Here is a 15,164-nt window from a genome sequence, read left to right as displayed (position 1 = left end):
ACTCTCAACAGGAAGAGGTCTAGCTTTGATTTAAAAAACCCTACATCTACTTTGTGCAGGTTCCTCAGGCTCTTTGGGAGAATATTAAAAAGCTGTGGGCCCCTGAAACCCAAACTGTTGCAGTAACTGGTCCTGAAGCGCGATGGCATTGCTGGGATCTTTGGCACTATGCAGTGTCGTCCCGTTCTAGCATTGGTGTAGCTTTCAATGCCAAAATTTGGCACAATTCCTTCCAGGATCTTCCAGATGTATATTACTGCATACCTCTCCCGCCTTCTCTCCAGGGAGTAGAGTCTTAGCTGTTTCAGCCTTTCCCAGTAGCTGAGCAGTTGCAAAGAGACAATCTTCTTTGTGAATCTTCTCTGGATTGCTTCAAGGTCTGCTGTTAATTTCACACTGCTGGGTGACCACAGCTGTGAACAGTAATCCAGGCGGCTGAGGACGAATGTCCTCCAAAGGATCATCATGGTTTCTTTATCTCTGGTTCTGAATATTCTCGGGATCCATCCAGCCAATCGTCTGCACTTTGTTGCCATCCTGGTAATGTGCACTTGGAAAGAGGCATCATCACTCATGTCGATACCCAGGTCTCTCACTGATTTAGGCTCTGGGATTGAAATTCCCTGCGGACCAGTGTACTCTGTAAGTTTCATATTCAGTTTTGGGCGTTGGTAGTGCAGAGCTTGGAATTTTTCAGCATTAAACTGCATATTATTATCCTCAGCCTATCTGTAAACTGAGTCCAACTCCTGCTGCAGGTGTGCAACGTCACTGGAGTTCTGTATTTACTGCGAGACTTTCGTATCGTCTGCGTAGCTTGCAAGTGTAGCTATCCGGGCACTTGAAGGCATATCTGAGAGAGCGACTATAAAAAGCAATGGTCCCAAGACAGTGCCCTGTGGAACACCGCTCGTTATTTGTGTTTTCATAGAGGTGGCTCCATTAGCCACTACTGCCTGACTTCTATCTTTCAGAAAGTCATGTAACCACTCTCCAAGTTTTCCAGCTATGCCAAGATCACGCAGTTTGTGGCATATCACACCATGATCCACTTTGTCAAAAGCTTTTGCAAAATCAAGGTATATTACGTCCACATTTGAGTTGTTGAGTAACTGCCTCAACACCCAGTCGTAATGTTGTAAGAGCTGGGTCAGGCAGCTCCTACCTGGTCGAAAGCCATGTTGGGTATCACTCAGCAATTTATTTTCTTCAAGGAATGCAATTAATTTTCCTCTGACTATCCTTTCCATGACTTTGCTGATGTGTGAAGTCAGAGAGATAGGCCGATAGTTTTTGGCATCTGCTCTGCTTCCCCCTTTATGGATTGGGCATATTATTCCCTCCTTCAGCTTGCTTGGCAGTCTGCCGATTGCGAGAAAGCTCTAGAAGAGGATCTGGAGGGGTTTTGCCAGGACATGTTTACACGATTTAAGGAGGATTGCTGGGAAACCATCAGGGCCAGCAGTTGAGTTTGTGTCCACTTCATGTATAGCTAGTAGTACATCTTCTTCGCTAATGTTGATGTATTTCATTGTAACTGCCTCACTGGTTATAGGGGAGGTAGCAAAGAAGTCCACTGGTTCGTTCACTTGTCTGTGCTCCAATGGAGTGGTGAAGACACTTTTGAATTGCTCATTCAGTACCTCACTGATCCTAGTTGGACTGTCTGTGAGGGAGCCATCCTCTTCAGAGAGGGGTCCAATCTTGCAGCGTACTGAGGCTGTTTCTTTTGCGTAATGAAAGAAGGCCTTTGGGTTTGACTTAATGTTTTTTATAACCCAGGCTTCTTTGTCTGCTCTCTCTCTCACATAGGATTGTTGCAGCCTGTTTTCAATCTCCATCAGTGTCGTTTTTAGGCGGGACCTTTGGCCATTCTTTGGATGCTGGTTGTGTCGATTTGCAACTTTCGTCCGTCATCTCATGAGGATCTTCCTCTCCCTTGGAATCTTGTTCCTATTTGTTTTGGCCTTGTGCTCTGGGACATATTTCTGGCATATGGCTTGCACAGTAGACATGAAACATTCTAGTTTCATGTCAATGTCTGGTGTGGAGAGACATTTTTGTCAATCCTCTCGATTTCCAGTCCGCTTTGTGGAAGTTCAGATTGGAGAGATTTTGGGTGCTTCCTTTAGGCTGTATGTCTCTGGTTTCTTTTGGCCCAAACATAGACAGCTCTATTATGTTGTGATCCGAAACTAATGTCGGCGTCACTTTCACATCATGAATGATGTCCGTATTGTTCGTGAAGCAGAGATTTAGAATGTTATTCGCTCTAGTTGGTCTGAGAACAGCTTGCTCCATGAATAGGGCATTGGTGAAGTTGAGCAGGCATTCCACCTGTGCTTGCTTGCGATAAGTCATTCCTGAGAGTATGAGACCTTCGGGCCATTTGACGTTGGGGAAGTTGAAATCACCCATAAGAAATATGATCACATGGTGTTCCAGTTTCATGAGGATTTCTTTAATTCTAGTGAGGCAATCTTCAAATTTACCTATGTGGTTTGGAGCATCCGGTGGGCAATATGTATTGCATATGACTATATTATGTTGTCTTATGTATACAATTTGGGTGTCGCATACCGAATTTGAGTATGACAGTAAGACCTGGGGTGTGAGGTCGTCACGGATGCATACAGCAACTCCACCATGGCTCCTTTCCCTTCTGTCTGTTCGCAGTATGACATATTTTGGTACGTGTACTTCTGCATCCTCTATATCAGGGCTGAGGTGAGTTTCCACGAGTGCTATGCATAGGGCTTGATTGCATGCATATACATTTATATATATATATGTATATATATATATATATATATATATATATGTATATATATGTATATATATATATGTATATATATATATATGTATATATATAAATATATATATATTTATGTATATATATATAAATATATATATATTTATGTGTATATATATATATATATACCGGAGTAAGCACATGAAATGTGCAACAAGGTGGAAAAAAAGAGTACTCAAATACCAGAGGTAGAGTAATATGCTTTATTTAAATGCAGCAGAAATATAACAAAAGACTGTTACACAGAGTAACAATCTTTTGTTATATTTCTGCTGCTTTTAAATAAATTATATATATATATATATATATATATATATATATATATATATATATATATATATATATATCATCATCATCATCATCATCGTTTAACGTCCGCTTTCCATGCTAGCATGGGTTGGACAATTTGACTGAGGACTGGTGAAACCGGATGGCAACACCAGGCTCCAATCTAATTTGGCAGAGTTTCTACAGCTGGATGCCCTTCCTAACGCCAACCACTCGGTGAGTGTAGTGGGTGCTTTTACGTGTCACCCGCACGAAAACGGCCACGCTCGAAATGGTGTCTTTTATGTGCCACCCGCACAAGCCAGCCCAGGGGCACTGGCAACGATCTCACTCGAAAATCCTACGGGAGCCAGTCAGGCGGTACTGGCAACGACCACGCTCAAAATGGTGCATCTCATGTGCCACCCGCACAAGAGCCAGTCCAGGGGCACTGGCAACGATCTTACTTGGCTTGCCGGGTCTTCTCACTCACAGCACATTTCCAAAGGTCTCGGTCAGTAGTCATCGCCTCGGTGAGGCCCAATGTACGAAGGTCTTGCCTCACCACCTTAGCCCAGGTCTTCCTGGGCCTACCTCTTCCACGGGTTCCCTCAACTGTTAGGGTGTGGCACTTTTTCACGCAGCTATCCTCATCCATTCTCACCACATGTCCATACCAGCGCAATCGTCTCTCTTGCACACCACAACTGATGCTTCTAATGTTCAGCTTTTCTCTCAAGATACTTACACTCTGACGGGTATTCACATTGACATTACACATCCAACGGAGCATACTGGCTTCATTCCTTGCGAGCTTACGTATGTCCTCAGCAGTTACAGCCCATGTTTCACTGCCATGTAGCATGGATGTTCGTACGCATGCGTCATACAGTCTGCCTTTTACTCTGAGTGAGAGTCCCTTTGTCGCCAGCAGGGGTAAGAGGTCTCTAAACTTTGCCCAGGCTATTCTTATTCTAGCAGCTACACTTTCAGGGCACCCACCCCCACTACTAACTTGGTCGCCCAGATAGCGGAAGCTATCGACTACCTCTAGTTTTTCACCCTGGAATGAGATAGAAGTTGTTTCCTGTTTGTTTACAGTCTTTATTGCACCTGAACATCTGCCACAAACAAAAACTAACTTCCTAGTTAACCTGCCTTTGATGTTGCTGCACCTCTTATGTGTCCATAGCTTGCACCGGGTACATCTTATAGAGTTACTACCTACTCCTTTTCTACATACTGAGCAGGGCCATCTACCTGAAGGGGTTTGTGTTTTATCTACCTTCCTACTTATTAGGATTTGGGTTTTTGCTAGGTTGACTCTAAGGCCCTTCGATTCTAGTCCTTGCTTCCACACCTTAAACTTCTCCTCTAGTTCTGATAGTGACTGCGCAATTAGTGCAAGGTCATCAGCATAGAGGAGCTCCCAGGGGCAACCTGTCTTGAATTCCTCTGTGATCGCCTGGAGGACTATGATAAATAGGAGGGGGCTGAGGACGGAACCTTGGTGGACCCCTACCTCTACCCGGAATTCATTACTGTACTCATTTCCAACCTTCACCTTACTGACAGCATCTCTGTACATGGCTCGCACAGCTCTCACTAACCATTCTTCTATCCCAAGTTTCCTCATTGACCACCAGATAAGGGATCGGGGGACCCTGTCAAAGGCTTTCTCCATGTCAACGAAAGCCAGGTACAGAGGTTTATCCTTAGCTAGGTATTTCTCCTGCAGCTGTCTCACTAGAAATAAGGCATCAGTAGTGCTTTTACCTGGCACGAACCCAAACTGCATCTCATCTAAATTGATTCGCTCCCTAATTAGTTGGGCTATGACCCTCTCTGTAACTTTCATAACATGATCTAACAGCTTGATGCCTCTGTAATTATTTGTATCTAAAGCGTCACCTTTACCTTTGTAGCAGTTGACTATGATGCTGCTACACCATGTATGTACTAGCTGGTATACCTGGTAATTCCTTGGGGTAAAGATGTTTTATTGATACGCCTTATTACTCTGATATAAGAAAGCAATTTCGTTATAACTGCCACAAAAGGTGTATTTTCCATCATGAAAAAGTACGAAAAAACTGTCAGCTGGAGGAGGGAGAGATTGTTGGAGGTTGGCAGGAGAGGTTTCCAGAGGTTGGTGAGAGAGTTTATATAAATATATGAAGGAAGTGCAGTAATAGCGTTCACACTCACTGATGGTCGGTCTCAGTAACTGCCTTTAGCTTACGAAGTCCTTGTTTTTATAACTATCAAAAAGCAGCCAGAAGGATAGACATATTGTTGAGAACAAATGTTTTTGTTGGAGGTCTGTTATCTCCATTCCAGCCAGCGGTGGCCTAGAAGGGGTTAGAAGGGTCAAGTGGCAAAGATATTATTCTGCTTAGCGAAAGCATCTGGGAAATGTATGACTGCTGTCATTCACAGGAAAACTATTGTTTTAGCGTGAGAAAAGCACTGTTGAAGTGTTAAGTGAAATTTGGCAATTGAGGATCGAATCCACGCTATGCCTGCATGAAGCCACTACAAATATTTTAATGCTTCGAGCTCATTCTTGCCTCATCATCAGAATGATGTTCCCTCTTTTCACACAAATATACATATGTATGTGCATGTGTTTGTTCACCAAAAACAGTACCAAAAGGAGATCCCAAAACACTGAAAGGTGGTGTTCCAACATGGCCCCAGCCTCTGGCTGAAACCAGTAGAAGAATAAAAGAATATATATATATATATATATATGAGAGAATTTACGAAAAACAACAACAGACGAAGATAGGTGGTGTAAACAACAAATGGATGTATTAGTTTAACGCTCGGGAATAGAGAAAGTCTTTGACGTTTCGAACCTACGCTCTTCAACTGAAAGGAACACAGAAAGAAATAAGGAGAGAAACAAGAAGAAAAAAGATATATATAAATATGAAGTGTAATTTTTTATGCATATGTCTTGTATAAGGAAAGTATCCTACATTTTGGAATACTTGTAATATCAAATTTAGGACATTCTTTACCTGTTTATCTTTCTTGATTTCATTGTCAGTGCACACGGTTGTGTAATACTGTGAATACAGCATCTGTAGTCGTTTTAGGCTGCAACAAATGACAATACTAGATTAATTACCATATTCATTTACAGTTTAATAACAGATTAACATATAAACAACTATCTCTCATTCATATAAATCATCATCATCAGTGTTACATCCACTTTCCATGCTGGTATGAGTTGGACAGTTAGTTTGAGGACAGCATCTTGTTTCTATGTCACTTTTGACACGGATTTTACAGCTGGATGCCCTTCTGGTTAGGAAGGGCATCCAGCCCTGAGGCACAAGTACACTCTGTAAAGTGGATTAATGCCAGCTGCTTTGCAGGGTGTACTGGGTGCTTTATATGTGGTATCTGCACAAATGTAGTTGCTTTGTAATTCCAAGACTAAAGAACTCTCTTACCTGAGAAGGAGAATAGGAAATAGGATGGTTGCTCTGCGTGGTGTCGATAGGCTAAAGTATGATGGAAGAAATAGGAATAGGTTTGTTGTAGTAGAGGTGTGTGGCTCCTTTTCAGCTTGCATTAAATAAGCCATAGCTCTACAGTATGTATTGAGCACTCTTTTTTTCTTTCTTGTTTACATAATTCTTTAGTGATATATATACATATATATTCTATTATTATTATCAGCCATCCATAGATGAAAGTATAACAACTTCATGACATTAGCTGGTTTTAAGACCTCACTGAATAGTTTTATATCAGAGATTTCCTTCTCTTAGATGGATTGTCTTCCCTATGGCTGGTGAGCACTATCTGCACTTGACTAAATTGGATGGCCGTTATCTCTCCTGAGTTCTCCTTTGACAGGTCTTGTTTATCATCCTGCAGTGTCCAAAATCACCCTCCGCACCAAGTAAGCTTGCTAGAGTTGCCAGTTTACAACAGGTTGCACTGGGTTACATGTGTATATATATATCAAATCCCTTTTGGTCATGTATGATGATGGGATTACATCTAGAAAGTTCCCTTCCGAGGTGCAGGTTGTTTGAGAAAGGACAGCAGTTGCCCGTACATACCAGTCTTCCCTCTCCATGCCATCGATGTTGTCCAAAGAAAAGGCAAAGGCTGATACACCAGTGATGAGTGAATTGGAGCTATGTGAAATAAAGTGTCTTGCTCAAGAACACAATACACAGCCTGGTCCAGGAACCAGACTCACGACCTCACGATTGTAAGCCTGACATTCTAACCACTGAGTCATGTGTAGCTGTATGGTAAGAAGCTTGCTTCTCTACCACATGGTTCTAGGTATAGTCCTACTGTGTGGCAGCTTGGGCGAGTGTCTGTTACTATAGCCTCAGGCTGACCAAAGCCTTGTGAGTGGATCTGGTAGACAGAAACTGAAAGAATCTCATCGTATAAACATACATATATATATGTGTGTGTGTGTGTGGTTTGCCTCCCATCACCACTTGACAACCAGTGACAACACTGTAAACACAACAATAGAATAAGTACTAGGCTTAAAAAAAAAAAGTCCTGGGGTTGATTTCATCATCATCATCATCATCGTTTAATGTCCATTTTCCATGCTGACATGGGTTTGACGGTTTGACTGAGGTCTGGGATGCCATGAGGCTGCTCCACGCTCTAGTCGGATCTGGCAGTGTATTTACAACTGAATGTCCTTCTTAACGCCAACCACTCTGAGAGTGTAGTGGGTGCTTTTTACGTGCCACTGGCACAGGGGCCAAAGGAGGCTGGCAACGACCACAATCGGTTGGTGCCTTTTACGTGCCACTAGTACAGCGGAAGCCAATCAGGCCGGCGCTGGCATCGGCCACATTTGAATGGTGCTTTCTACATGCCACCGGCACGGGGATCACAACTATAATTTCCAGACTAAAACCCTTCAAGGGCAGTGTATATATCCTACCAGTGTAATGTTTTACATTTACATTCCTTCAATGTGAATTTTTAAAAGAAGATTTGTTAGGATGGCTGATTAGTAGAATTGCTAGATCATTAAATTAAATGCCTTGTGGGTTAATAAAATGAAGTACCAGTCAAGAGCTGTGTAATAGTGAAATAGCCATCTACAGTATGTTCTGGCTCTGTGCATTTTAAGTTCAAATCCTGCCCAGACCACTCACTATTTTAGTGAAGTTACCTTTTTCTGGGTAAATTAATTAAATAATAAAAAATAGCAATTAACTCACCAGTATGGAAAGCAGATGTTAAATGATGATGATGATGATGAAACTCATAAGACATTATGTCTTTATTGAGTAGGGATAAGGGCTTAAATTTTCTTAAAGATAACTAATGATGATGATATGAAGTTATATTAATGGACATAACATTCAATTTTGTTACTTTCAATTTTTCTTACCATTTCATTTGTGAGAATCGACAATTTTCTGAGTTTTCTATTTGTTCATCAACAGTTTTCTGAAAATAGAAAGACAATGATTTATTATTAACAGAAAAGTTGGACCAAAGAAGCATCAGATGTGGTGTGCAAGAGAGACGATTGCGCTGGTATGGTCATGTGGCGAAAATGGATGAGGATAGCTGTGGGAAAAAGTGCCACACCTTAGCGGTTTAGGAGCCTTGTTCAATGAATCGACAACCACACCAGCTCGTCCAGGTCTTTTTTAGGAATTCAGACTTGCAGCTAATGTCACTATGAATTCCAATGCTAAGGTAAGTGAAGCAGTCAACAACTTCAACAAACTCACCTGCCACAGAGACAGATGAGGTGGAGTCCTCCAAGAAACCAATGAAAGACTGGACTTTTATCTTGACCCAAGAGACTCGAAGTCTAGATAGTTCTGCTTCCTTACTCCGTGAAAGGAGTGCACTCCTAAAGACATCCAGAGACTCAACAAGAATAACTGTGTCATCAGCTAAAAATCTAGGTCCATTACACTAGTTTCACCAATGAGGGCACCACAACTTGATTGAGCCACCATTTGGTTGAGTATCCAGTCCATGCAGCCACTGAACAGAGTGGGAGCCAAGACACAACCCTGCTGGATAGATAGAGCTAATTAAAATGTGTGCACAGTTAAACATCTAAATATACCAGTAACCACATAATCTATATGTAAATATATTAAAATAAATATCAATATGAGACTCAAATAAATTCTATAGATACAGTTTATTGATGCAAGAAAAGTACTGTGGTAAACAAGTGTTCTGCTAGCTTCAGTGCTGTGTTCAAAGTCACTACAAATCAAAACTATAAGGGAAACACACTATATGGTCATGTTTAACCAATTCTATGCCACTACACATAAGCAAATACAATATAATGCCTGTTATATCATTTCAAATGAAACAAACACATTTCTCTGAAACTCTGCCAGCATGGAAGAAATGAAATGAAAAGCTACATACCATAAGTGTTTGTCTGCATTCTTCAGAAGAGAGTATTTCTCTGTGAAGTCTCTCAAATTCTCTGAATACTTTACTCTCAAAATCTTTGTGCAGGTCATGTCTAAAATAATTAGGGAAGGAAAAGTAAAATAATCTTCAGAAACAATGTAAAGTTAAATGAAGAAGACAAAATTATTATTATTATAACATACATAAATCATTTAATACAGTTGTACAGTTTACAGCAAAGACAACATTTGATTTCCATATGTGATATTACAACTTTTTCCTCGGTTTTCCTCTTTCACAATTTTATTCTACTTGAATCTCTTGGTGCTTTTCTACTCCTCTGTCATCATTCAAACACATTATCTGTCCATTCCAATGCAATCATCCCTCTTGCACAATATATCTGATTCATCTTACACACAGTTATTTTCTTACCTGATATGTACTATGTTGCTCTTGTATACTAACATTACAGCTCAAGCAGAGCATGCTTCATTTCTCTCTAACCTTCACACATCCTCTATACTCAATATGTGTGTGCAAGTGCGAAGAGGAGAGAGAGAGAGAAATAATACAAGTCAAAGGAAGAAAGAGGGAATTAAAATAGAAAGATTAAAAGAAGACCAAAGGAGAAAGAAAACCAAAGAGTTTCATGTCACAAGCTGAGATATTTTAGAAGTTACAGTTCCTTCCTTTTGAACTCAGCTGTCTCTATTCCAACTACCTCTCCATGTGGGGCCCAGAGCTAGGTTGTTTTTGCTCTTGGATTATTTGGTAAAGATTCTTTGAGAAACTTGAGGAATGGCAGTATTGTTTGAAACAAATAAGTAAAATTTTAAGCTCACACACATACCTTTGAAATAGTTGAGTTACAGCAGGTTTTAAAACTTTTGCTGTAAAACTTTAAACAGATGTGAATACATCTTGTTATTTTCGTCATACATGGAGGCGCAATGGCCCAGTGGTTAGGGCAGCCGTCTCGCGGTCATAGGATCGTGGTTTTGATTCCTAGACTGGGCATTGTGAGTGTTTATTGAGCGAAAACACCTAAAGCTCCTCGAGGCTCCGGCAGGGGGATGGTGGCGAACCCTGCTGTACTCTTCCACCACAACTTTCTCTCACTCTTACTTCCTGTTTCTGTTGTGCCTGTAATTCAAAGGGTCAGCCTTGTCACACTGTGTCACGCTGAATATCCCTGAGAACTACGTTAAGGGTACACGTGTCTGTGGAGTGCTCAGCCACTTGCACGTTAATTTCACGAGCAGGCTGTTCTGTTGATTGGATCAACTGGAACCCTCGACATCGTAAGCGACGGAGTGCCAACAACAACAACAACAATTCTCCTCATACAAAGAAAAATAAAGGAGATTGTCCTGACACATTACATGATTAGTTGATCATGAGAGAGAGAGAGAGAGAGAGTGTGGCATGTGTAAATAGTTTAAATCGTGAACAGAAATTGAAAAAAAATTCTATTTCTTCTTTCAAAGTTAATAAAATACAAGAACAAACTCTTGCACCAAGATTTGATAGCAAGTCACAGGGTGAATGTTGCTAAAATTACTGTGTTTACATTTAAATTTTAAAATAGAAACAAATCTAATAATCACACTTTCTATACAGAAGAAAGAAAAATGGAAATAAAACCAAGCTTACCAGCTTTAGAATGTTTTTGTTAAATTTAATAACTGCACTTAATATGTACAAGATAGTAAAAAATTAATATAAAATGTAGTTTACCGGCTGTGAAAATCTTTTTGCCATACTTTCAAAAGGGCCTTCTCTGTTTTAGCTAGAGTTTCTTTAGTGATTGCAGATATATTAGTCTGTTTTATCTAAAAGTGGCAAATGTAAATAACGGGGCCATCATGGTGTGAAAACAAAGAGACATAAAACAAAGAGACATAAAACAAAGGATATTTAGCAAAGGAAAATGTTGAAGCAGGAAATTTTTTGAGAATTATAACAATCTACTCACTTCATAAGTATGCTACTCACTGCTAAAAACAGTTTCATGTCCAAGGTAAATACATATGTGTATGCATGTGTAGTTAATCTATTTTCAGTCATCATTTCATGTATATTTGGTGCATTTAGAGAGAGAGAGAGAGAGAGAGTGTGTGTGTGTGTGTGTAAGAATTTATAGCAATAACCATCTTATTTTGTAAAGACTTCTGAGATATTTCATAATAATCAGTAGTGTTTGTAGGATTTATTTTCAATTATTTAAAATACATTCCCAAATAGTATTCCATTTCTTTACTGCTCTTTCTTGAATCAACAACTAAGTGATTGTTGTTGTTATTCAAATGTGACTAAGTCAATGAATCTAGGGTTCCCCCATTTCTTTTAATATCTAGTTGCCAAGGCCATATGTACTTTCATTTCATTTTAATTTCAGCCAGATTCCCAATCCCATTGCAAAATGCATATGCGATAAATTTAATGATTAAAATGTGGATGTATCATTCAACCACGGTTGAATATATTCTTAAGTCCACCATTTCATCAATCGCAGCAGCTTCCCAGATTCACCACTAATTCAGTTCTCAACTAAATTGCAAACTGTTAATAGTTTTAAAGAGGACAACCCGTCAGCTACACTTTGGCATAAATAGTTTAAGATTTGGTTCAGTAGAAAAAAAGTTACATCAAAATATCTGCAACCTCAAGGCAGATAATCATCTTCAATTAACATAAATTTTTAAATTTCTAATTAAAAATATACTTTTCTTAGGCTTAAATGACAGAAAAATGCATGAGGAATTCAGAATCGTTAGTTGCATTGAACAAAAATTAGTAGAAAAACAGTTATGAAGTAAAATATTAAAAAATTTTATGTCAGTAAGTAAGGAAGTAAGAGAGTAACACTTAAGCAATAAGAATAAAGAATATATTTCTAAAACAAATGTTTACATTCTAAGGTGGCGAGTTGGCAGAAACATTAGCGCACTGGGTGAAATGCTTAGTGGTATTTCATCTGTCTTTATGTTTTGATTTCAAATTTCACCGAGGTCGACTTTGGTGTTCAGATTATTTAATTAATTTTTTTTAACTAAACACTTTCAAACTTCCTATATTGTTAGAATGTGTTACATAGAACAGGGTTTACTCTTAACGTTTTTGACAAAATTTTGTATTTTAGAAGTTATTTTGTCAGAAGTTACAAAGTGACCATGGACAAATTCGTGTTTGCGATGATATATATACATGAGTAAAAAGATCTCATCATGTAATCAAACCAATGAAAGAGCCTCTACCTGGTCACTTGATACGCTAAAAATAGCAGCCAAAGTATTCCCCTACCTAAATCACACAACCATTGTATGTAATGTCCTACATTATCCCTGAAAAGACGGTTTGCTGAAGGCTGGAATGTCTTTGATGATAGGTCTGCAGTATCAGGGTTGATTTGAGGCTAAATAGCAACAACATTATGGTCAATTTCTATATTAGCAAACACAATGTTCACTAAGAAAAAAAAACGCAAAAAATTTGATTTTTTGCGTGGAATCAAGTACCCTGACCTCCTAATATGCTGCAAATCCCTTATTTTTGTTTGGAAAAAATGAGGTGGGGGTTTCCCCACTAATCCCAGAATAACTGGAATTTTTTTTTTTGTTGTTGTATGAATTCCTGTGACCACCTAATATTGCAAAATTAGGTTACTTAAGGTGAGCCTGGTAACTGATGGTTTTAGGGTCTTGTTTGTAACTTTTGGTGAGCCATGGTGCAACCAACATTAATTTGGTGTGGATGGGTAATATCAAATAATTCAATCACAACATATATTTAAATTAAACATGAAAAAAATTGAAACATCATCATCACTTACATGGAAAAATTGATATATTATCTTTCAGTATTTTATAATTTAAAATCTTAAATTATTAATTGACACATTATTAATTATCTTATAACAGCAATGCCTGGAAAAATCATGGATTACATGGAAAAATGCGAGCTTGAAAAGTAATATTCTTAAGATTATAAACCTGGAAAAGTACAGGACAAGTTATTGCACCTGTAAAAGTATAGGACAAGCTATTACTTCTAGTAAAGAATAAGAAACTTTTTACTTAAAATATTGCAGCTAAAATTAAAATTTGAATATTAAAAATTATTTTATTATAATTTACAAATAACACTATACTTATTTATGTAGAATTTGGCTCATTTAATAACTTAAATACAGAAAAAAGTGAATAATTATCCGAACAATTTTGTATAATAAATTTAAAGATGAGAACTGTAAAGAGTGATAAATTAGAAGAATGGCATTCTTTGCTGCAATATCTTAAGTAAAAAGTTTCTTACTCTTTGCTTTACTAGAAGTAATAGCTTGTCCTGTACTTTTCCAGGTGTAATAACTTGTTCTGTACTTTTCCAGCTTTATACTCTTAAGAATATTACTTTTCATGCTCGCATTTTTCCATGTAATATTAATTTAGCATTAATATTTTAATGATAATAAGAATAATGATAATTATTAAATACTATGGCTTTTCTTCTGAGCCCGTTTCGCTATGTCGTATGTAAAACTTAGTTTGCACATGGCCTGTGTTCAACATCCATTTTGCACACCTGTTATGCCCACCCATCCTCCCCCCCACCATCTTAATTCGTACATTAACAATTTTACCTGGCGACTCATACACTTCCTGCGTATGTGAATACACATTTTGAGTATACCTTTATACCTCGTTATATCCTCATATAAGCACCCTGGTGAATATAGTATACAGATAAAGGTACCTCATATATAAATATTTAGACATATAATAGTTAAACTGCCCTATGTAACTACTCTATTCTCATATCAACTTGTTGGCTCTTGCTCTAGATGTTGGGCAAGGTGGGGGAACTGTGATTCGTTGTAATTTACTGAATAAACTGTGTCAAAACTCTATGGTAGCTGGCAAGCATTTTTGCAGATCTTCATTTCAGGTGATGGCAAAATTTCCAAAACTACCGTACTGCTACCACTTCCAAGTACTCAATCTCAGGGTTGCTACCATCAGTGTTGGCACAAGGAAAGGAAGGAGTGGGGAGATTATTGAAATGCTGAAGTGACACCATGTTGATGTGTGTGGTGTGCAAAAAGTAAGATGGAGGGGAACCTCAGCTAGATTCCTCACAGGTAAGAGACAGAGATTCGAATTATTTGGGGTCAGCAGGAAGGATGGAGTGGGTGGAGTAGGCATACTGTTAGCAGAAAAGTGGGTAGATAAGGTAATTGAGGTAGCCAGAGTATGTGATAGGGTAATTAAGATGAGACTTATCCTAGGTAAATTAACAGTGACATTTATCTCTGCCTATGCTCCTCAGTCTGGGCCGACTGATGAGCAGAAGGACCAATTCTATGAGATCCTTTTGCAGATCATCTCAATGACAAATGACAGAGACTTGTGGCTGGTGACTTCAATGGATTCCAGGGAGTGCATGGGGACTATAGTTTTGGACCTAGATATGAGGAGGGAACAAGACTGCTGGAGTTCTGTGATGCAAATGATCTCATGATCTGCAACACTAACTTCAAAAAACCAGCCAACCACTTAATCACTTATCAGTCTGGTGAGTACATAAGCCAGAGTGACTACCTCCTCACCAGGTCACGAATAGATGGATGCTTAAAAATATAAAGTCTTTCTCAGGTGAAAATTGTACAACCCAACAGAAGTTA

At 38.9% G+C, this 15,164-nt stretch overlaps 1 protein-coding gene across 4 annotated transcripts in view; it reads right to left on the bottom strand.

Moving 5' to 3' along the window:
- LOC106874583 (uncharacterized) overlaps nucleotides 1-15,164 on the bottom strand; it is a 236,416-nt gene that overhangs the window by 3,994 nt on the left and 217,258 nt on the right. For all 4 annotated transcript variants that reach the window (XM_052970258.2, XM_052970259.2, XM_089356823.1 and 1 more), the window contains 4 exons: nucleotides 11,222-11,316; nucleotides 9,494-9,593; nucleotides 8,481-8,539; nucleotides 6,106-6,184 (listed from right to left, as the gene is read on the bottom strand). In XM_052970258.2, coding sequence (XP_052826218.1) covers nucleotides 6,106-6,184; nucleotides 8,481-8,539; nucleotides 9,494-9,593; nucleotides 11,222-11,316 — 333 coding nt within the window. The remainder of the gene's footprint in view (nucleotides 1-6,105; nucleotides 6,185-8,480; nucleotides 8,540-9,493; nucleotides 9,594-11,221; nucleotides 11,317-15,164) is intronic.

The sequence above is a fragment of the Octopus bimaculoides genome, chromosome 8 (genome assembly GCF_046866305.1).
Source record: "Octopus bimaculoides isolate indiv1 chromosome 8, ASM4686630v1, whole genome shotgun sequence".
Lineage (NCBI taxonomy): Eukaryota > Metazoa > Mollusca > Cephalopoda > Octopoda > Octopodidae > Octopus > Octopus bimaculoides.
This window is presented reverse-complemented; position numbering and strand designations above follow the sequence as displayed.